The following is a 23,848-nucleotide window of genomic DNA, read 5'->3' as shown; positions in this document are numbered from 1 at the left end:
ATGTTGCAGGGGGTCAGTCGTTGCTGGTATCTACTATTAAGGGTGGGGTCTTTGTTGCTGGCTGCTGGAGGGTCTTTTGATGCTGGCCGCTGGGGAATCTATTGTTGCTGGATGGGATCTATTTTTGCAGGTGGGTCTATTGATGCTGGGGTGAGTCTTATGTTGCTGGGGGGGTCAATTGTTGCTGGGAGGGATCTACTGTGGAGGGAGGGGTCTTTGTTGCTGGCTGCTGGAGGGTCTATTAATGCTGGCCGCTGGGGAATCTATTGTTGCTGGATGGGATCTATTTTTGCAGGGGGGTCTATTGTTTCTGGGGAGGTCTATTGTTGCTGGTGGGGGATCTATTGTTGCCAGGGGCGAGTCTTATGCTGCTGCGAGGTCAATCATTGCTGAGAGGGATCTACTGTTGAGGGAGAGTCTATTAATGCTGGCCACTGGGAAATTCCATACAAAAGCACCACAAAATGATACTTGGTTCTGTCTTCTCTAAAAGAAGCGGTATTGGGAAGGGGTGGACCCAAGGAATGGTGCTCGGGGGTGGGTAGGGGGTGGAGTCAAGGGGTGACTACTGTTGAGGGAGGGGTCTATTGATGCTGACCACTGAGGAACCTATTGTTGCTGGATGGGATCTATTATTGCAGGGGGGGTCTATTGTTGCTGGGGAGGCCTATTGTTGCTGGTGGGAGATCTATTGTTGCTGGGGTGGGTCTTATGTTGCAGGGGGGTCAATCATTGCGGGGGCCATCTACTGTTGAGGGAGGGGTCTTTGTTGCTGGCTGCTGGAAAATCTATTGTTGCTGGATGGGATTTATTATTGCAGGGGGGTCTATTGTTGCTGGGGAGGACTACTGTTGCTGGTGGGGGATCTACTGTTGCTGGGGTGGGTCTTATGTTGCAGGGGGGTCAATCATTGCTGGGAGGCGTCTACTGTGGAGGGAGGGGTCTTTGTTGCTGGCCGCTGGGGAATCTATTGTTGCTGGATGGGACAGCCGACGCCCCGGCTGTGCTGTCATTCGCTGCAGCACAAGCCGGTCAGCGTGTCCCAGCCAATGATTAATGGCCGAAACGCATTGATCGGCTCAGCGAATGACAAAAGAGGTAAACAATACAGAGCTCTCTATAGACAGCAGTGATGCGCCGCTTTTTTTCCTCCCTTTGATCGCCCCCAGATGTTTAACCCTTTCCCAGCCAGTGTCATCAGTACAGTGACAGTGTATATTATTATCACTGTTCATTGTATTAGTGTCACTAGTGATGTCAGTGGCAGTTAGTCAGTCCCTCCCCCAGGCATCAGTTAGTGCCAGATTGGCCGCCGCACTATAGCAGTCCCATTATAAGTCGCTGATCGATGCCATTAGTAATATAAAAAAATAAAATAAAATAAAAATTCTAATATATACTGTATACGATAGTTTACAGACGCTATAACGTTCACGCAAACCAATCAATATATGCTTATTGGGATTTTTTTTTTAAAGAAATGACGCAGAATACATTTTGGCCTAAATTTATGAAGAAATTACATTTTTTATTTATTTATTGGAATTGTTTTGTAGCAGTAAGTAAAAAAAAAAAAAAAAAAATTTTTTTTTTCAAAATTGTTGGTCTTTTTTCGTTTATATCGCAAAAAAATAAAAAAAAAAAACGCAGGAGGTGATCAAATACCACCAAAAGAAAACTCTATTTGTGGGGAAAGATTATATAAAATCTCATTTGGGTAACAGTTTTGCAATCACCAGTTAACGTTTGCGCAGGGGTAAATAGCAAAATAAAATGGCCTGGTCATAAACGGGGTGAAGCCTTGTTGTTCGAAACTTAATTTAAAGCTAAATTCAGATAAAAAAAAAAAAAATTTGTTGCAAAAATAAAATTTATTTTAACCACTTGAGCTATTCAAGTGGTTAAAATAAATTTTATAATTTCATCAATTTTTTTTTTTTTTTTAATATATGAAATTTAGCTTTAAATTAAGTTTAGTCAAGTGGTTAAAATAAATTTTATATTTGCATCAAATTTTTTATTTTATTTTTTTATCTGAATTTACCTTTTAAAATAAGTTTCATCAAGTGGTTGAAATAAATTTTATAATTGCATCAAATTTTTTATTTTTTTTTTTTAATATCTGAATTTAGCTGTAAATTAAGTTTGGAACAACAGAATTAAATTTAAAAAAAAAATTTAATAGGCTAGATTTAACGCCTTCTGGACCACCCCATGCAGATATACTGCGGCCCTTCTGCGCCTATATGTGATTTTGTGCACTGGGTCTGGGGCATGCACACACGTCGCCGGCGTCAACTTGCTCCCGCTGTGATTGGACACAGCGGGAGCCAATCAGCGGGCCTGGCAGACCCCGACGTTTCGCCAACACCCCGCAATCGTTCTCAGGAGAGGCAGAACGGCAGTCTGCCTATGTCAACAAGGCAGACTGCCGTTCTGTGAAGAGGGGGGAAGATGGAGATCTTGTGTTTCTGCTAAGCGGGAACATGGATCTCTGCCTTCCCCCCAGTCAAAGCACCTCCCCTACACAGTTAGAAATCACTCCCTAGGGAACACATGGGTCATTAGTACAGTGACAGTGCATTAGTACAGTCACAGTGCATATTGCATACAGTGACAGTGCAAAAAGTGTCACTTAGTGTCAGATTTGTTCGTCGCAGTCCCGCAAAAAAAAAAAAAAATCGCTAATCGCCCCCATTACTAGTAAAAAATAAAAAATGTAATAAATATATCCCATCGTTTGTAGACATTATAACTTTTCCGCAAATTAATATACGCTTATTGGGATTTTTTTTTTTTTTTACCAAAAACATGTAGCAGAAGACATATTGGCCTAAATTTATGAAGAAATTAGATTTTTTACATTTTTTATTGGGTATGTTTTATGGCATAAAGTATTGGGTTTTTTTTTTTTCAAAATTGTTGCTCTTTTTTTGTTTATAGTGCAAAAAATAAAAAAAATGTAATAAATATATCCCATCGTTAGTAGACGCTAAAACTTTTCCGCAAATTAATATACGCTTATTGGGATTTTTTTTTTTTTTTTTTTACCAAAAACATGTAGCAGAAGACATATTGGCCTAAATTTATGAAGAAATTTGATTTTTTACATTTTTTTATTGGGTATGTTTTATAGCATAAAGTAAAGTATAGTTTTTTTTTTTTTTTTTTTTAATTGTCGCTCTTTTTTTGTTTATAGCGCAAAAAATTAAAACCGCAGAGGTAATCAAATACCACCAAAAGAAAGCTCCAATTGTGGGAAAAAAAGACATCAATTTTAATTGGGTACAGCATCGCACGACCGCAAAATTGTCAGTTAATGTAACGCAGTGCCGTCTCGCTAAAAAAATGGCCTGGTCATGAGGGGGGGGTAAACCTTCCGGGGCTGAAGAGGTTAATAGAAAATGTGGTCATTTATGTCTTTGGAATGTGATTGATCCAAGAAGGAGAGGACTGACTTGCTAACTTCACCGTAACAGTGAAGGTGAAACTGAATATGAACAATGTACAGAATTTGGCCTCTGTCTGTCAACCACCTCTGTTTGCACTTATGACGTTAGATGGACTAAAAGAAACTTTTGTACCAACGTTGAGTATGGTGGACAGAGACAAGAATGGTTCCTCACGTTCTTCACTCTACAAAACACATCAAAATATTTCTGAGGAACTTGAAAGATCTGTCATAAATGTGGGATTATAACCTTCACACTTCATGTGATGTCCGCTATCGTGTTCTGGGGTGTCAAGCAAAGTCTACTCACTGAATAGATGGCCTTCATGACCCTTGTTGCGGTGGAAACGCTTGACGTGTCCTCCTCTCTGTCTGGGTGCATGGTTAAAGGTTCCCGATTTACTGTCTCCACCTTGATATCGAGTTTTCTCAGTGTCACGTCCTTACGACCTGGTGGGACAATGGGATTCATTATTGAATTAATGTAGAAACTTACAAAAAGTTATGAACCAATTCAGCAATTGAACTTAATGCCCAGAGATCAGTTTAAAGTCCTCCGTTAAATAGATATTTGAGGATGCTTGTTGGTGGTAAGCATAATCCATTGAGTTGGAAAATTTATATCTTGGATGGAGTTCCACTAGACTCATCCAGTGAGCCAATGCATGGACCAATGATGGTGTACTATTGGAGGTAACCCATCAGAATTCAGATTACCATTCTCAAGACCAGGGGTCTCCAAACTACGCCTGAGTAGGGTTGCCACCTTTTCTTGAAGCTAAACCCGAACACTTTTGCGGCACAGGGCAATTTTTTTTTATTTTTGCAGTAAACATTATAGGATTATAAAAGACTTGGGACACATTTGGGTGCCCCAAGGGGAGTAGTAATGTAGCACACAGAGTGCGCCAGTGGGTGTGGCCAAATTGCTCTTGCTGACATCATCACCCCGCCCTTCAGTGATGCCAAACCTGACCTCAAAGCGGCAACAGATTTGTGTATGACTATCTTGGTTAATTGGGGAGCCACAGCCTGGTCTGAATAATGTGTGCGGGTTTCAGGTGGACTGAAACCTGGACACATCATTCAAAACCCGAACTGTCCGGGTGAATCCTGGACAGGTGGCAACTCTACGCCTGAGGGCCAAATCCAGGCCTACTACAGGATTGCATCTGGCCCACATGTGGGCTAGGTGCAGCATTGTTTGGTAGGCAGAGAACACACAGAGTCCAAATTTGGCAATAGCAATGGAACAGCGGTTTAAAGAATAAAAGCCGCCGACAGCATCTGCCATGGAGGAGCAGAATGCGGCCTGGCCTGTCCACATCCAAAAGGGAAGGCTTCCCAGAAGAGGTAGACGTAGTCCCTGCACTGTCCCTACTTCTCTAGAACCTTTCCCAGTCTCTAAGAACTGTCCCTGTATGCTAGCCACTCACATAAAGGAACCAGAGTCTTAAAATAGACTGTCTGACCCATGATGGCCACCAGAGTCACATGAAGTGCCCACATCTAATAGAACAGCAGCCCCCCTTGTGACCAAGGAAATCATAGAGGAATCAAGTTCCCCCGACTTTCTCCACTATGTTTGAGCGCAACCTGCAGTGAAGAGAACAGACTGCACCAGCCTACACGCAGCTAGGGTCAGGTTTCTCCTCTGATGGGGACATGATGTAAGGGGGCTCTGATGAGGACCCTCATGTAAGAGTGGCTCTAATGATGGGGAATCTGTTGAAAGGTGGTCCCTTAGGCAAACTCTATGTAAAGGGGGCTCTTCTGGGGGCCCTAATGTAAGGTGAGCCCTGATGGGGATCCTGATTTTTTTTGGGGGGGTGGGGGAGTTCTGATGGAAACACTGATGTAAGGTGGGACTGCTTTGTCCTCCTGAAGGTCTTTATCTTTTGTTTTGAATCATATCACGTTTTGACTTGCGAATATTTGTAGAATATATGATCTGGCCCTCGTACTGAAAAGTTTGGAGACCCCTGTCAAGACTATAGGAACCCTTTTCTGATTTTTTTTCTAGACTTTTAATTTACATGATCCAATCCAGCACTGAGATGCTGCCATTAGAGACGTCCACGACGGAACAATACGCTTCAGATTCGTTCTTTAATAATTTTGAACACATTTTCGAACTGGACTTCATTTTTAAATTTAAATAAACTTTCAAATTTGAATACGTATAATTACCGTCATTTCATTATAATTTATTTCGGATTCATTGAAATTCGTTACCATTGTAATTCGGAATATCAGAGGATACATCAAATTTCCCCTGGATTGATTTGCAATGAAACAAATTGCACATGTCTAGTCATCATTGATGTTGCAGTAATGATAATCATGATCTTACTCAACAAGAACACTGTTGATATGTCCTTTTTCCACGGCTCTAGAAAATATTGGGTAAAGATTGGGACAACGTAACTCCCTCTGACCCATATCACAGAGCACACACTCTTTATCTGTTACCAGACTAGACATAACCAACATCGGTTCCCCTAATTTTGACAAATCACTTGAATCTTGGCACCATGGGGGGTTCCGCATACTCCATGACGTACTCAAGTCAGGAGATCCTTCACTCTTCATTGATCAATACTTTCATCTCACAGGATCTGGAAACTGGAAAGGCCCCAGCCAATTAATCACATATATTAACCACCTTGAATTCCATCCAAGACTTTTTCTGCATTAGCTGGAACTATTTGCACATCATTGTGCTACATTGAAGATGGGAAGTATGTAAGTGTCTTGCCTTTTCATGAAGAAGTGTTTACCAGCAGAGAGCTTGTGCAGCCATTGCATCCATCGCTTATCACAAGATATGACATAGCCTCCTAATTGGCTCCTCTGGGGAAGCCGGCAAGTTGCTCATGCATTTGTCAGCCGCCCTTTGTGTTGGTACTTACTGCCTTTACGACGTCTGTACAGGAAGAAAATGAAGAAGCCAAAGAAGATGATGACCAGGATGCCTAACCCAATGATCGCTGCGACAATGGTTCCCACCGGGACAACTTCTGGAATAAAGGACAAAGGAAGCTGTGTTAGGTGCATAGTCGTGTTTGATGATGCTGACCACCTTGTAGTTAACCTGGGCCCAGATTATGGACACACGTGAGAGTGGGCACTATGGTGCAATTCATTCTCAAAGTTCACAGCAGAAGCACCAAATTTGTGCAGGTAGTTCTCTCAGCAGCTCAGCTCCCCCCCCTTCTGCCACTTCCAATCAGTAACTTAGTTTACCCATGCTTATAAAGAAAAAGTTGGCCCTTGCATCTACCTTGGTGGGGTTCCAAGTTTCCAGTGGACAACAAAGCTATGGACCACACAGTTTCCAGTGGTCAACCAAGCTGCAGACCACATAGTTTACAGTGGAAAAAAACTGAGGACCACCTGAAGGCTCCTGGGATGCATTACATAATTTGCCTAGGCCAGAAACCAGGAAATAACTCAAGAAATGTGGTGTGACTATTACACACCTAAAATGAAAGGGACTAATGGAAAAAAACAATTGCAAATAAATGACTGTATAAAGTCCATAAAAGTCAGTACTATGGCACTTGAAGGCAGCCCAGTGGAAATGAGAAGCAAACTCTTGAAAAGGCTGGGAAAGGAAGCACAAGGCGCCACTATAAGTGCGGTAAGTTATGCAATTTTAATAAGCAAATGGTGCATATGTACTCACAAGAGTAGGTTAAAAACAAGCATGTCAGAAATGTGGGAACAGGCGTCCGGAAGGGAGTCCATCTGTGGTACAATGCAGGTGAAGTGAAGCGGGTTGCGCCGGTGGTAGCCGACGTTTCCTGGACCTTGAGCACACAGGATGCCAGGGGATGATGTCACTTCAGGTGGGACGGTGGGTCAGTAGGCAGGCGACGCATTTGTGGAGCATGCGCTCCTTCTTCAGGCCTGACCTCCGCAAACGCCTGCCTACTGACCCACCGTCAGTGACGTCATCCCCCGGCATCCTGCGTGCTTGAGGCCCAGGAAACGTCGGCTACCACCAGCGCAACACGCTCCACTTTACCAGCGTTCTGCCACGGATGGACTCCCTCCCGCACGGCTGTTCCCACATTTTCGACATTCTTGTTTTTAACCTACTCTTGTGAGTACATATGCACCATTTGATTATTAAAATTGCATAACTTACTGCACTTAGAGTGGTGCCTTGTGCTTCCTTTCCTAGTTTACCCATGCTAAACCCTTCCAACAGGGACTGAGCAGCTCAGGTCCCCCTGCCCCCCCACTCCCAGCAGGAGTGCTTCCCCTTCCCAGTATGAAGTCAGCAGCACTACTCACCGTGCTCCCCCCTCTCATCAGTGATTCAGAAGCTTAGCTCCACCTGCTATTCTTTCTGGAAGTGACTGAGCAGCTCAGCTCCCCCTGGTCCCCCTGCAAAGTATGGACATAGGAGCCTGCAGCTTTGTAAACATGGAGCAGGCACTCTGGGAAAAAGAAGCAGAAGAGTGCTGAGAAACCTGACTTAAAAACCTTTCATGCACCTCTTATAAATGTTGAGGATCAATTTCTCTGCAGCACCTACATCTACAGAGATCATCGAGGGCTTGTTTAAAAGCTCACTTACTGATTGTTAAAGAGGAGCTACAGTCTCCCCCTAACAAATTTAAAGTCAGCAGCTACAAATACAGTACACCTACCTGACCAGGGATCCAGCGCTGTAATCACCCGAGCAGATTCTGCAATCGGGTTTGGGCCCAGGCGCCGCCTTCTTAACTAAGGGAAACTTGCAGTAAAGCCTTGCGGCTTCACAGCTGGCTTCCCACTGGATGGTCCCTCATTCTTCTGGGACCTGTGATGTTTTGATCTCATCAGAAGTGGGAGCGGGTACTTGTCAAAACCAGGTATACACTCCTCCACCACTCCAAAATCTGCCAATAGGTTAAAGAGGGGGGTGCAAACAAACAGAACTTCCCCTTTTGAAGTTCCGCTTCAAGAATATGGAATTACTTGAATATCCATAGCCTGGCCACAGGTTCACTTCATAGTATGTGGGAGTACAGTCAAGATTTCCAGTTCCTTACCTTCCTCTACTAGTTTAATATTGGCAGTTTCTGAACCAAAGCTGTTCCACGCTGTGCAGTTGTATGTGGTCTGGAAGTCTGACTCTATGACGTTATTGATGGTCAGAGTGGAGCGCACGCCGCTTTCCGTTTTGGCCCTTTCTACCGTATACCTGTCCACTGTTCCCGCTTCCATGGTCCGCTCTGGCCACGCCCAGGCCTAAAATTCAGAAAAAATATTTTTTTCTTTTACAAAAGGCTTTATTGTTATTGGTCAGAATAAACAGAGCCAATAAGCATACAGTAGGCACACAGATTGCACAAAAAAAAAAAAAAAGCGGGTGAAATTGTGAGTAAAATAATTACACAGTGTAACAGTAACAAGTGCCATTATAGTAATAGAGCACGTGAATGAAACACTTAGCCAAAAATATTTGAAAAACAAAAATACCATTGATCTGCCAGTTCTCCGGAGCCAACACCACCCCCAATTCTGCTTCCCATTGCTGGTGAAAAGATGGTATAGGGGGTTTCTTAGTAGATAATACTGAGGAATATATCAGGGAGATAAGGCCTGTAGAATGTGGGTACACCCTGCAGATGCTCTCGAATGGCGTTAGTCTGTATGGGGAAGGTTGAGACCGCAGGAGATAAAAAAATAAAGTCATGGAGCTGTAGATATTAGTAATGTTCTTGCAATGGAATCTCATGAGAAGATCTGAGCATTTCAAAGGTCAATATCCTAGTAGGGGTAAGAAGGGAATGGACATCCACAAATTCATACTCAGACTACCAAAGGAGCTGCGCTGGATTCTCCAATCCAGGTGGAAACAATGGACAGTGTAGTAGACAAAGCAGGTGTAAGTGGGATGATATCAAGTCCCATAGCTGGAGTGTATGGGTCAAAATAGGGTTCAAGGACGTAGGGCGGGATGAGGGAGGGAGCCAAGGCAATAAAGACAAAGAGACAGGGTGGGAATCTATCAGATCTAAAAAATCGTATAGGGGGTTTCTTAGTAAATATTACTGAGGAACATATCAGGTAGATGAGGCCTGTAGAATGTGGTACGCCCTGCAGATGCTCTCGAATGGTGTAGCCCTAAGTGGTAGATAGTGGGTCTCATGAAGATGGGAGATTGAGGCAATATTTGTCACCAAATAATAAGTGTAAAGATTGGGGACAGATAGACCAACAGCTGGCTTTAGGTCAAATAGAAAATTAGGGAGGCATGGTTGGGGGCAGAGGGCCTGGATGGGAAGGCTTTGGAAACAGGGATTTGAGGTAGACAGCAAACAAAGCATGGGGGCAGAAGGAGGATAGCAAACAAATTGGGCAGATACTGGAGGATCTTAAACCCAATTTGGTCCTCAAGGATGGATAAAGTTGTTATGGTTGAGATTGGGAACAGATCTTAAACCCTCTTTGGTACTCATGGATAGATAAAATTGTGTTGGTTGATATTGGGAACGGAACAGCTCTTAAACCCTCTTTGGTCCTCAAGGATGGATATAATTGTGATGGTTGGGATTGGGAACAGCTCTCAAACCCTCTTCAGTCCTCATCGGTGGATAAAATTTTGATGGTTGAGATTGGGAACAGATCTTAAACCCTCTTTGGTCCTCAAGGATAGATACAATTGTGATGGTTGAGATTGGGAACAGATCTTAAACCCTCTTTGGTCCTTATGGATTGATAAAATTGTAATGGTTGAGATTGGAAACAGATCTTAAACCTCCTTTGGTCCTCAAGAATGGATTAAATTATGATGGTTGAGATTGGAAAGAAATGTTAAAACCCCTTTGGTCCTCAAAAATGGATAAAATTGTATTGGTTGAGATTGGGAACAGATCTTAAACCCTCTTTGGTCCTTGTAAATGGGTAAAAAACGTGATGGTTGAAATTGGGAACACATCTTAAACCCTCTTTGGTCCTCAAGAATGGATAAAATTGTGATGGTTGAGATTGGGAAGAGATCTTGAAACCCCTTTGGTCCTCAAGAATGGAAAAATTCTGATGGTTAAGATCGGGAACAGATCTTAAACCCTTTTTGTCCTCAAGGATGGATACAATTGTGATGGATGAGATTGGGAACAGATATTAAACCCCCTTTGGTCCTCAAGAATGGATAAAATTGTGATCGTTGAGATTGAGAAGAGATCCTAAAACCCCTTTGGTCCTTAAGAATGGATAACATTGTATTGGTGAAATTGGGAATAAACCTTAAACCCTCTTTGGTCTTCAAGGATGGATAAAATTGTGATGGTTGAGACTGGGAACAAATCTTAAACCCTCTTTGGTCCTGATGGATGGATAACATTGTTATAGTTGAGACTGGGAACAGACCCAAGCACGATAAACTATTCCAATATACCCCAGAGAGCATTTGTGGAAGCGTGGTGCCCTTGTACATTACACCTAAACCCTGAGCAGCTAGATGCCTTCTGTACACATTTCATGCTCCTATTTTTTTACTTTTTTGGCTGGTGGGTCCCTTTAACTCCAAAGTCTAGGCAGAGCCAGCGAGGAGTGGCTAGAGTTAACATCTCTGAAAAGCCCGTAATCAATTCTCCTCAGTCGCTTCCTCTGCTAAACACTTCATTCTGTAAGCTGTGATAAAATGATTTCAGCCGCAGTGGATGCTGTTTAGAGAACTTGTCTCCCCCGGGACTCCACGGAGAAGCAGCTGTGGATGCCGCACAAATCTCCACTTTAATTAGCGTAGAATAAGGATATATATATATATATATATATATATATATATATATATATATATATACATATATATATCTCCTGAGAAAGGAACTAGGTCTTCAGATTTCATTTTGGCCTGGGCTCTGGGTTTCCAAATTACTCACATATCATCTACTGGCTCCTTATAAGTGGTTATGCCACCTCTTCCATCAAACTCCCAACCTCATCTGCAGTCAGACGGCGACAGCGCCATTTCTCACACAGCTGACACCAGAGGGTGGTAATGACAGCAGTGACCAGCAGGGGGCACTGTCGCTGTGCTAACTGGTTAACGCCGTTGGTGTGTCAGTGATTATGGAGAGCTATTGTCTCCTCAGCAACGGGTGATTATTGAAATAATCATTCATCAGAGTGGCTGTAAAAAAAAAAAAAACGGTAACGTCGGCTTCTCGGAATATTGTTTTTCTCATGGGGTGGTCTGAGTTTTATTGGAAGCACGGCGGCCGATAATGCCATCCAGGTCAGGAGGGCCAGAACTGCTATTGATGTCCGATATTTAAAGGGGTTGCCCTCATTTAGCAGAATTTAGTCACTCAATTGGTCCCCCTCAGCAAAATCACTGCTTATTTTCTCGACTTTACAGCAGAGTTGTTAAGATGGAACCCAAAACCAAACCTCATTTTTCTTTTGGGCAGAACGTGGAGCTTAGATGCTCTTCCAGGTTTTTTTAGCTAAATGGATCTGAGATTGAAGCGCCACACCAGTTATTAGTCCAGGTTTAAATTTATTCCAGTATAAGATCAAGCAGATGGAAAGGATGAGAGCATCACAAGTTAACAGTAAATCTATTATAGATTTATTAGTCTTGCAAAAAAAAATCTGAAAGTGCGACCAATGGGTTTAAGGGACTCACCTCCCTCTTCATCAGGGCTTGAGTACCGGCAGTGATTGAAGTAAAACTGGACATATGCAAAAGATGAGAGCATCACAAGTTAACAGTAAGTCCATTATAGATTTATTAGTCTTGCTAGAAAAAAAAAAAATCAGGTGTGACCAACGTGTTTCGGGAACTCTCCTACCCCTTCATCAGGGCTTGAGTACTGGCTGTGATTGTAGTAAAACTGGACATATGCAAAGGATGAGAGCATCACAAGTTAACAGTAAGTCCACTATAGATTTATTAGTCTTGCTAAAAAAAAAAAAAATAAAAAAATAAATAAAATACAGGCAATGTGTCTTGCTAAAAAAAAAATCAGGTGGTACAGGCAACACGTTTCTGGAGTACTGGAGGTGACTGAAGTAATACTAGACAGATGCAAAGGATGAGAGCATCATAAGTTAACAGTAAGCTCATTGTATGTTTATTAGACTTGCTAAAAAAATCAGAAGATGCGACCATTGAGTTTTGGGGACTCGCCTCCCCCTTCATCAGGGCTTGAGTACTGGCAGTGATTGAAGTAAAACTGGACATATGCAAAGGATGAGAGCATCACAAGTTAACAGTAAGTCCACTATAGATTTATTAGTCTTCCTAAAAAAAAATCAGAAGGTACGACCAATGAGTTTCAGGGACTCGTCTACCCCTTCCTCAGGGCTTAAGTACTTTAGGTGATACTGGACAGATGCAAAAGATGAAAGTATCACAAGTTAACAGTAAGCCCATTATAGATTTATTTGCTAAAAAAAAAAAATCTGAAGGTACAGGCAACACATCTTGCTAAAAAAAATCAGAAGGTACAGGCAACACGTTTCAGGGACTCACCTCCCCTTTCTAAAGGTTTGAGTACTGGAAGTGATTGAGGACTGGACAGATGCAAAGGATGAGAGCATCACAAGTTAACAGTAAGTCCATTATAGATTTCTAAGCCTTGCTAAAAAAAAAAAATCAGGCGTGACCAATGTGGTTCGGGAACTCTCCTACCCCTTCATCAGGGCATGACGGCAATTGAAGTGAAACTGGACATATGCAAAGGATGAGAGCATCACAAGTTAACAGTAAGTCCATTATAGATTTATTAGTCTTGCTAAAAAAAAAACATAAAATACAATGTGTCTTGCTAAAAAAAAATCAGAAGGTACAGGCAACACGTTTCAGGGACACACCTCCCTCTTCATCAGGGTTTGAGTACTGGGGGTGATTGAGGACCGGACAGATGCATAGGATGAGAGCATCACAAGTTAACAGTAAGCCCATTATAGATTTATTAGTCTTGCTAGGAAAAAATCAGAAGGCATGACAAACGTGTTTTACTGAGTCGTCTTCCCCTTCATCAGGGCTTGAGTACTGGCAGTGATTGAAGTTATACTGGACAGATGCAAAGAATGAGAGCATTACAAGTTAACGGTAAGCCCATTATAGATTTATGAGTCTTGCTAAAAAAAAAAAATTCGAAGGTACAGGCAACACGTTTCGGGGACTCACCTCCCCCTTCATCAGGGCTTGAGTACTAGTAGTGATTAAAGTAATATTGCACAGATGCAAAGGATGAGAGCATCACAAGTTATCAGTGAGCCCATTAAAGATGTATTTGTCTTGCTAAAAAAAATCAGAAGGTACAGGCAACACGTTTCAGGGACTCACCTCCCCCTTCACCAGGGCTTAGGTACGGGGTGGTGACTGAAATAATACTGGACAGTAAAAAGAGTCTAGGGTTAGCATAAAAGTGTGGGGGTCTGTTCTACTTGTAAGATCAAGTAGCAGGCTATATAAAAAAGCCACAGTGTTTCAAGGACCAGAACTCACCCTCTTCATCAGGGCTATTAGAGTGGAAACAATGTATATAGACTGGATTCAAGTTACAATCTATGGTAATGGTATTTTAGTCTAGGTTCACACTTGTGCAGGCCTGTATGTATGCATTTGCCCAGGCACAGCAGCCCATACTCCAGATATGCCACATAAAGCCTACTTTGCCTGTGCAGATTGTATTCTGTAGTTGTCATGCTGAGACTGCAGTCATGTTCTTCCATAACATCTGTTGTATAGGCGGGCTACAGACACACAGAAACAGCACTTTGTGAATGTCGCGCTGGGAGCAACGCATGGAGTGGGCAGGGTCAGGCTCTTGATATAACACCCAACGTTGTTTCAATACATTTAAAATAGTTTGCTGGAACAAAACAGCATTTTTTCCTCCAAGGTCCACCGTAAGGCGCATTCTCACTAATATTAATACAGGTGACAATATGGTTGCTCACATGAGAAGCTGCAGGCACTTTGTGATAGGAATAGTCTACATTATATTTGCGAAGCCTGGAGGAAAAAAAAACCCAGCAAGTCATTATAAACCAGAATTACTTACAATGCGGTCTGGAGGTGGCGTGCTTCCAATGAAACATTCGACTTTTCCAACCCCGCCGCGCACTGCGTACTGCAACCCCTCGCTGGTGATCATCGGGGGACCTGCAAGATGACCGGGAGAAAGAGAGACACTGAATCCTTGATGTAACCATACAAATGTCTGTATGGCATGAGATAAAGTAGGGATGAGTTAAAACAGTTTCTGGTTGGGGAGATTTTACAACACTTCCTGTGCTGCAAAATGCAACAGGAAGTGATGGAAATCTCTACAAATGTAAAAAGACCACTTGTTTTTCGAAGATAACCCGTTTGGCATAACCATTGTGCAGCACTACTAAGCAGAAAGTCGTTATTTTTCGATCGTGGAGGCTCAGCTGCACATGTAGGCATGGCTTGTATGCAAATACAGCCTGCCAAGGAACACCCACTCCTACACCTATCAAGGCATTTTGATATTTGCATAACTCCTCCCACTGCTTGCATCAGGGATGAGGTGGGGAAGGCAAATTATAACCAGATTATACCTTTAAGGTTTTTTTTTTTTTTTTATGTTCTTTTTCTGAATGCACAAAGAAAATAGCTGAAAGTTTTGCTCTAGTTCACGAATTTGGACGTTCTATTTTGGAGCCATTCATCTGATGAAAGGGCCTCTTTACGCTCGTCCCCTGGACAGACAGTCGTGTCTTTGTGAGACAGATTACCGCGGCATTTTCTGCCCATTATCTCATCAGGAGGAATTAATGCGGTCCGTCCACATTTTCTACCACATTATCCATAATATGCATTGTTTGTTTTATGCCTTTCTTTGTTTTATCGCGCAATCTGCTCGTTTTATGGCTGCGGATAATTTACCCGTGCCAGTTAGAAGTGAAGCGTGCGCATTAGCCGGATATATTTTTGGTCGCGTCGAAGGATGCTAGTAAACAGGCTCTCTGGAGAGGTCAACGAAGGGGGAATTGGGCACCAAAAAAATTAACAGGCAACTTTGGGACTCATCCTGCCAGCACGATTAATGCGCTGCATCAAGACTGAAGTATGTTAACTGTTACTGTATAGAAAGACATTTTAGACTATTGAGTAGATTTTAAAAAAATGTTTCCTCTTTCTGACTTTTTTAAGCACATGAGGAGGTTACCGACTCAGTTCAGCCATGGTGGCCAGACCAGAGAGACGTCTGTACACTTAATAAAAGTCCACCTTACATTGGTGGTCAATGGAAGAAGGGCTCTCTTACTTTGGTGGTCAGTAGGAGGAGGTCCACCTTACTTTGGTGCTTATTTGGAGTAGGACCTTCTTACATTGCTGGTCAGTAGGAGGTCTGCCTTAGTATGTTGGTCATTGGGAGAAGGACACCCTTAGATAGCTGGTCAATAGGAGAAGGTCCACCTTACTTTGGTGGTCATTGGGAGAAGGACCCTCTTATATTGGTGGGTATTAGGAGAAAGTCTACCTTACATTTGTGGTCACTGGCCACCTTACATAAGTAATGTAGAAAAAATGATCCGCACTCCGGTTGTTGCTCTTAAAATGTCTTCATTTTATTGAATAGCCACAGTGAACAAACGCAGATTAAGTAGGTTGATGCATTTCAGCCTATAAGGCCTCAGTTATGACTAAGGCCTTATAGGCTGAAATGCATCAACTGACTTAATCTGCGTTTGTTCACTGTGGCTATTCAATAAAATGAAGAAATTTTAAGAGCAACAACCGGAGTGTGGATCATTTTTTCTACACTACTCTACTCAGTCAGCGACTTTGGATCGAGCACCTGGGAGCTCTGCTATCTATGTGGTGTATGGGTAGTAGCAATGACTTTTCTGTTTACGCCTTATATAAGTGGTCAGTAGAGAAGAAGGTCCACTTTACATTTGTGGTCACTGAGAGAAGGTTCACCTTACATTCCTGGTCAGTAGGACAAGGTCCATCTTACATTTGTGGTCATTAGGAGAAGGTCCACTTTACATTAGTGGTATGTGATAAAAGGTCTACCTTACACTTGCAGTCAATGGGAGAAGGTCCATCTTACAATGGTGGTTAGTTGGAGAAGGCCCTTTTACACTACTAGTGGTCAGTAGGAAGAATGCCCCCCTTAGAAACAGCCTAAAAGATGATTGCTTAAATATCCAAGAACCAAACAATGCTCATTGCTTAAGGAACCCCTAGTGAGAGGGTCCACCTTACCTTGGCGGTCATTTGGAGAAGGACCTTCTTACATAGCTGGTTAGTAGAAGAAGGTCCACCTTACATTTGGGGTCATTAGGAGAAGGACTCTCTTACTTTGTTGCTTAGTAAGAGAAGGTCCACCTTACTTTGGTGGTCATTTGTAGAAGGACCTTCTTACATAGCTGTTTAGTAGGAGAAGGTCCACTTTGCATTTCTGGTCATTGGGAGAAGGACCCACTTACATTTCTCATTAGTAGGTGAAGGTCTACCTTACACTTGCCATACCAGATAAACACATGTACAGTCAATGGAGTTACTTACAACTCTCAATTTGGCCATAGACCTTGTGATCTTATTGTACAACCTACCTTAGATTGATCAACGACTACTTAGTGTAAAGGCGTGACTGTTATAGATTGAAGGGACTGTCAAAGTGTATATAGAGCCTATCAATGAATTTCTCGCATTTAGTCTCTTTTGGTCTGTTCGATAAGTGGAAAGAATATCTGCTGATCCTGACAGAAATCTTGTGTGCTCCCAACAACTTCAAAACACCTTCCGTCTTTGTTATAGAGCAGTGGGAGTGGGGGTGGGGGGGGGGGGGCTGTAGTCCTATCCTAGGATGATAGCGCTGATTCTCTACAGATACAATACTATGAGTGATTGTTGTCCCCTAGGACAGGAAGTATGTAGGATCACCACATGTCTGAGGAGTGACTGAAAACCACGTGCGTGGCTGGGCAGGGTGAAGGACGGACCACCACTGCTACACTAATAATACATTTACTAAATAATGGAAAATACATGAAAAACGCGGCATGCCCCTTTAATCCCCGCACCGGCGCTTTGTTATGCAGCTAAACACTAACACCTCGGAAAGATGAAGAAACGGAGCCATCATATATCTTCATTCGCCGTACGGTCACGAGAGCTCATATATTATGGAGGATAAAAAGAAAAATGTCATAAAAAAAATATTGGCGCCATAAAATAGATTTTATTCACCCATTCATAATCCTTTAAACAGCGAGTGAGTGAAATATATATTGATTAATAAATTCCAGCGAGAGATGTGATTTTGTTAGGTATCAGAGGCGGCGGCAGCGGTAAAGTGATTTACGTGCTTACGGGTAGAAAGTCTAGCCAGCTGCATGTTCCTCTGCTCCCAGGTTAAGCTGTCTCTAGAAGCAGACGCAAGTCTTCTCTCGATAATCATTGGAGCAATGGCCAGACTTCCTTTACTCTCAACACTTTGTGATTGGACGTTGCTGCCACAAAACACCAGAGTTCTGACAGATGTAGCTCGGTCTGTTGTCAGGGGACAACTTGCTGTTGCTTCCAGAGACAACTTGGACGGAAGAGATCCGAGATATTACACTACCAAAATTTTGGTTCGCGAACTGACCCTTATTTGTTCTTTGCAAATCTGACCTCCGGCCTTCCCTTTCATTCATTGGATTTCAGTACGTTCAATCATGCATCACATGTGGGCGTTACCTATGTAAATACAGGCTCCTTAGGGAACGCCCACTCCTCTAGGCTGACACCCACCCATCAAGGTATGTTGATATTTGCATGGCTCCTCCCACTGCTTGCATCAGGGCTAAGGGCTCTTAAGAGGAGTACTGAGTCAGGGTGCTGTGATGTGTTCAGGAAGCTCTGTACAGGCCCCTCCCACCAGCCATGATCTGCCTGCATTGCATAGAGGAGCACAGAGACCCATTGATGACATCAGTTATTAATGCAACTCACCATTGACGAACAACGTCACCTCTCGTTCTCCCACGCCGATACGCGGGACGATGGCCTTGCATATGTACTGCCCAGCATCCTCCTGACGTACAGACTTCAGAAACAGCTGGTTACTGTTACTTAACACCTGTAGGCAAAGAGCAAAAAAAAAAAAAAAAAAAGAATCAATTTCCAACAGAACTAACTTATGTAAAGCAGAGACGGATCAAAGAAGATGTAAACCCAATCACTGAGACCTCCTATACACTGCGACATGTAAATATCATTGCAAAGTTCTATTTTAGTATTTGTAAATCTGCAGCTTCAATGAAAATATTCCTTGGAGATCCTGGCATGGAGGTCTTTGCTCAGGCACTTCCTGTGAAAGGGTGACAACGCTCTGTCCCTGTTTATTAACTGTGTTCCTGCTCACATGTAGACTACAGGTCACATGTAGACTACAAGTGGCCGTTTCAGCACAAACTATGCAGAAATGGCCTGCTGTTGTCATTCAGTTGGTGTTTACATCTACTTTATGGCAGAATAGGGCCCTAGCCACGGTAGAAGCTTTGCCTCCCCACCTCATCCCTTTGATTGAAATTGATAAGGTTTGCAATAGGCACAGAAAAGACATCCCATTTTCCTTGTCTATACTTATAAGGCGGTGTTAGTGTATTACCTGTTTGGCCACTAGGTGGCGCCATCCCTTAGGAAATACATAGTGAGTTATTTACAGGGTGGGAGGAGTTCTGATGGGGAGTTCAAGGATATAGGAGCTCAGCTCTGTAGTTGGTCCCCCATGGGACTTGATGGGGCCCTTCCTGAAAAGGTGTAGCCTTCCAGTGTCTGGTATTCCCTGGCTGGGGAATACCTAGAGAGGTCCTAACACCGTGAGAAGTGAGGGACAGGGACAAGCAGAGGACAAGCAGAGGACCTGAGTGGGAAAAGTTCTGACTGCATTCTGACTGCATTCTGACTGCATTCAATCTTGGAGGTGAGAAGCTAAATATGGAACCTACAAGTCTGAGGTTACATAGTTCACAAGTCTATCCAGTTTAACCAATAAAAAGGTGATATGTAACCTCATGGTGTATTTTGGAATTGGATGCCTTGAACTTACATAGTGTCATAACTGACTGTCTGCGATTGGCCTTGATTTCCGGGAAGCAGCCAGGGAAAAGGTCATGTTGGGACAGCTGCTTAAAATCTGTGACTGTCCCAGCAAAATCGGGACAGTTGGCAACTATGCTGTATGCCCTGATGTTGCCCACCTTGACTTTGGCAAGTAAAGTTTTTGCAAATGGACTCATCTCCATTATTACTTGTGGCCTGAGAAGTGATTAGGTGCTAAAGATGTACAGGTAATGGCTCCCTATGGAATTGGGGACACACTAAGGTGAAAAAGGGCAACAAGGCCTGTGAGTGGTACCCATGTATGGCAAGTGTTTCCCACATTGGAATAGCCCTCCCTACATACTATCACAGATCAATATCTACAACTCATGATACATTAGTGTGATGGTCAATGGGAAGAATGCTCCTCACATTTGTGCTCTTTGGGACAAAGTCATGTCAGGATAGCTGTTTAAAATCCATGACTGTCCCAGCAAAAGACAGTTAGCAGCTATGCAGTATGTCCTGTTGTTAGCCCCGTTGACATTGAAAAGTAAAGTCTTTACAAATGGACTCACCTCCATTATTACTTGTGGCCAGCCCAAGAAGTGGTTAACCAGTTCATGTAGGACAGAGTGTGGGGCATGAAAATGGATAAGTGCTAAAGAGGTACACGTAATAGCTGCCTGTGTCAGTGAGGTCTGTTAGTGGTGTCTGTGTATGGCAACTATTGCCCACATTGGAATGGCCTTGCCTACAAACTAACATGGATCCATCAGATAATCAAGTACCAACTGCTTCCATTGTACATCCTCCATTGTTATATGGTAGGACATCCACCAGACCTTATACCAGACTTTATCCATCTTTTGAATACAAAGGAACCCTTGTAATAACCTTCCAGTCTCAGGGAACCTCTGCTAAAAATTACAATATCTACAACTCTTGATAGTTGTAGACCCATGAAGTGGTTAACCATTTCATTTGGGAGCTTGTGGGGCAGAGTGTGGAGCTGAAAACTGGATAAGCGATAAAGTGGTACACGTAATGGCTCCCTGTGGCAGCAAGGCCTGTTAGTGCTATTTGTGTATGGCAAGTATTGCCCACATTGGAAAGGCCCTGCCTACATAATATCACGGATCCATCAGATCATCAAATACCAACTGCCTCCATTGTATATCCTCCATTGTTCTATGGTAGGACATACACCAAGCCTTGGATCAGCCTCTCTCAACCTTTTCAACACAGAGGAACCCTTAAAAATAGCTTTCTGATCTCAAGGGACCCCTGCTAAAATTTATGATATCTACAACTAATGATACATTAGTGTGATGGTCAGTGGGAAGAATGCTCCTTACATTGGTGGTCACTGGGAAGAATTATCTCCTTACATATAGCTAAAAAGATCAATGGTGTCAGTGGGAACTTATCTCAGAGGCAGAACTTGCTCATTACTCAAGGAACCCCTAGCAGCCGCTGGAGGCACCCTAGAGTTCCAAGGAACCCTGGTGGAGAAACCCTGCCTTAGATTTTTGCCTAGTTTGCACTGTGGATAATCAAACTCAAATCTGGGAAAACTCTCTTGTAGATGCACTTGAAACTCCTCAAACAGCAATTCTTGGACCAGCAAGTCATGGACCAAAAAAAGCTCATTATCTAGCCGGTTCTCCGGGCAAGTTTATTAAGTTCAACGCAAACATAACTTGAGACATTTCAGATACAAAAAAAAGAAAAAAAAAAACAGCTCTTGCTTTGTCGAACTTAATGAAACTCCAAAAGGTTTTATTGAAGATGCGGCTGGATGCTGACCTCTTTTTTTCCCGCGACTGAAAATTGATGTACGCGTCTCATTAAAAATAAATGCAAACAATACACAAGAACATGTTGCAAGCTGCCGGTTGCTTGAGGACCTAATATTTCAAGTCTGTATTCTGCAGCAGCTGTTAGAGTAGCTGAGTGAACAAAGTTGGAAAATGCTCAGGAGTTTTCTAAGGGTCAGTATTTTTGGTGAGAGATATGAGTTTTTCTCAGCAGTGTCTGCAAATTCAAAAATGCTCAGTAGTTTTCCAAAAGTCAATATTTTAGTGAGCGAGTTACAGTTTTCTCAGCATTGTCTACAAACTCAGTGTTACTGGAGGTATTTTAATCACTGAGCTCCTTTTCTGCCAAGGATACTGTACAACGAAAACAGAAACATGGGGGAGGGGGAGTGTAGACTATAGACCGTATGGAATACAGCAGCCAGCCAACAATGTGTGAGAAAGATAGAAATCTTATAGTGTTTGGTTAGAGACCACATCGATTTTATCTTCGATTTACCCCCAATATATTAGTACAAATGATTTCATGTTTTTCAACAGGACTTCGTTGTCTTCAGTAGTTATTTGCTAACAGGGAACATGAGCGGAAGTATTGCCGATCCTTACGAGAAGGGTCCTTCTACAATGAAGGCCATCAAGAGAAGGTAGACCTTCCATTGGTGGTCATTAGCAGAAGGATCCTCATACACTGGTGGTCAATAGAAGAAGCTCCACATTCCATTGGCGATCATTAAGAGAAGGACCCTCTTACACTGGTGGTCAGTAGAAGGAGGTCCATTTTACATTGGTGGTCACTGAGAGAAGGACCTTTTTACACTTTTGGTTAAGAGGAGAAGGTCTACTTTACACTTTACATTGATGGTCATTGGGAGAAGGGACCTCTTACATTGATGGTTACTAAAAGAATGTTCGCCTTACATTGGCGGTCACTGGGACCATCTTACATTTGTTGTCATTAGGAGAAGGCCCACCTTATATTGGTGGTCAGTAAGGTCCACCTTACATTTGTGGTCAATGGGAGAAGGACCATTTTAAAATGGTGGCTAGTATGAGATGGTCCACCTTACGTTTGTGGTCATTGGAAAAAGGTACACCTTATATTTGTGGTCATTGGGAGAAGGTCCATCTTACAATGATGGTTAGTTGGAGAAGGACCCATTACACTGGTGGTCTATAGGAAGAATGCCCCCTTTAGAAACAGCTTAAAAGATGAATGGTTAAATATCCAAGAAGCAAAAATTGCTCAATGCTTAAGGAACCTCTAGTGACCTTCAGAGGTTCGTTAGTTGATGGACCCTCATACACTGTTGGTTAATAGGAGAAGGTCCACCTTAAATTGGCGGCCATTGTCAAAAAGGCCCTCTTACATTAGTGACAATAGAAGAAGGTCCACCTTACATTGAAGTTCATTGGCAGAAGGACCCTTTTACATTGGTGGTTAGTAGGCGAAGGTCCACCTTAAAATGATGGTCAATAGGAGAAGGGCCTTCTTACATCTGTGGTCATTGGGAGAAGGTCCACCTTACATTAGCGGTCAGTAGGAGAAGGTCCACCTTACATTTGTGGTCATTGGTAGAAAGTCCCCTTTAGATTTTTGGTCACTGGGAGAAGGTCCACCTTACAAGGGTGGTTAGTTGGAGAAGGACCCTTTACACCAGTGGTAAGTGCGATAAAGATGGTTTCCGAGAAGCATAAATTGCTTAAGAAACCTTTAGTGACCGGGGGGGGGCCCTAGTTGAGAAAGGTGAGGTATGGTGGCATGGTGTGCTACAAACATACTTATTTAGAGAACAGGACTTTATGGGTATCAATACACAAGAAGAACCTTGGAGACTCCTATCTTCTGTGGAACTTCCACCCCCCGACCCAACACATGGGATGCTGTTGGAATGAGTGCCTGATTAGCGGATTGCACAAAAAGGTTTGTAAGTTGGGTTATTAAATAAGTGACATCTTTTATTAGATGTACATGTGTGCTTTAGATATTCTGATAATCATGTGATTTTGCAGATTTATTACCTCTTATTCATCTCCTAAAGAAGCAGATTTAATATCTGGGAAACCTGTTGATAAGTGGTTTCATACCTCTGTTAATATTGACTTGAAAACGTGAAGGTAATTGAATCTGGATATCAACAAGTAGGTGTATTGTATGTAAGCCAAGCAGTAGGACTTGAAACGATGGGAGGATATTGTACTCATTGATATATTTTGCAGAACGTAAAGAGGATCCTTGTAATGGCACTTCATCTCACTAAGTAAGCTAGTAATGTTTTTATGTGAACAAGAATAAAAGTCACTAAAATAGTACTAACGTATTTGTTTCTTAGCATCTATAGAGGGACTCAGGAAATCATATACTGTCAGGTGGCCATTTTACCCAACAGTATATGACTTTCTGACTGTGTTCCTCAATGGATGAGAAAGAAATTACCATTCATCATAGTCTTTTAATTTAGTTTAGTATAATGTAGTTTCCTCTATCTTTAAGGGGCTCTATTGGTGAGATCTCTGTGCTCAGTTGCCAGGTCTGCACATCTGCTGTGGCACTTA

General features: G+C 42.6%; 1 protein-coding gene across 2 annotated transcripts in view; it reads right to left on the bottom strand.

The window, feature by feature from the left end:
• The window catches only part of KIRREL1 (kirre like nephrin family adhesion molecule 1), a 281,642-nt gene that overhangs the window by 11,622 nt on the left and 246,172 nt on the right, over positions 1 to 23,848 (bottom strand). For both annotated transcript variants that reach the window (XM_073610343.1, XM_073610344.1), the window contains exons 9-13: positions 18,384 to 18,510; positions 14,470 to 14,570; positions 8,497 to 8,695; positions 6,364 to 6,471; positions 3,762 to 3,901 (exon numbers count right to left, since the gene is read on the bottom strand). In XM_073610343.1, coding sequence (XP_073466444.1) covers positions 3,762 to 3,901; positions 6,364 to 6,471; positions 8,497 to 8,695; positions 14,470 to 14,570; positions 18,384 to 18,510 — 675 coding nt within the window. The remainder of the gene's footprint in view (positions 1 to 3,761; positions 3,902 to 6,363; positions 6,472 to 8,496; positions 8,696 to 14,469; positions 14,571 to 18,383; positions 18,511 to 23,848) is intronic.

This window comes from Aquarana catesbeiana, linkage group LG13, assembly GCF_042186555.1.
Source record: "Aquarana catesbeiana isolate 2022-GZ linkage group LG13, ASM4218655v1, whole genome shotgun sequence".
Lineage (NCBI taxonomy): Eukaryota > Metazoa > Chordata > Amphibia > Anura > Ranidae > Aquarana > Aquarana catesbeiana.
This window is presented reverse-complemented; position numbering and strand designations above follow the sequence as displayed.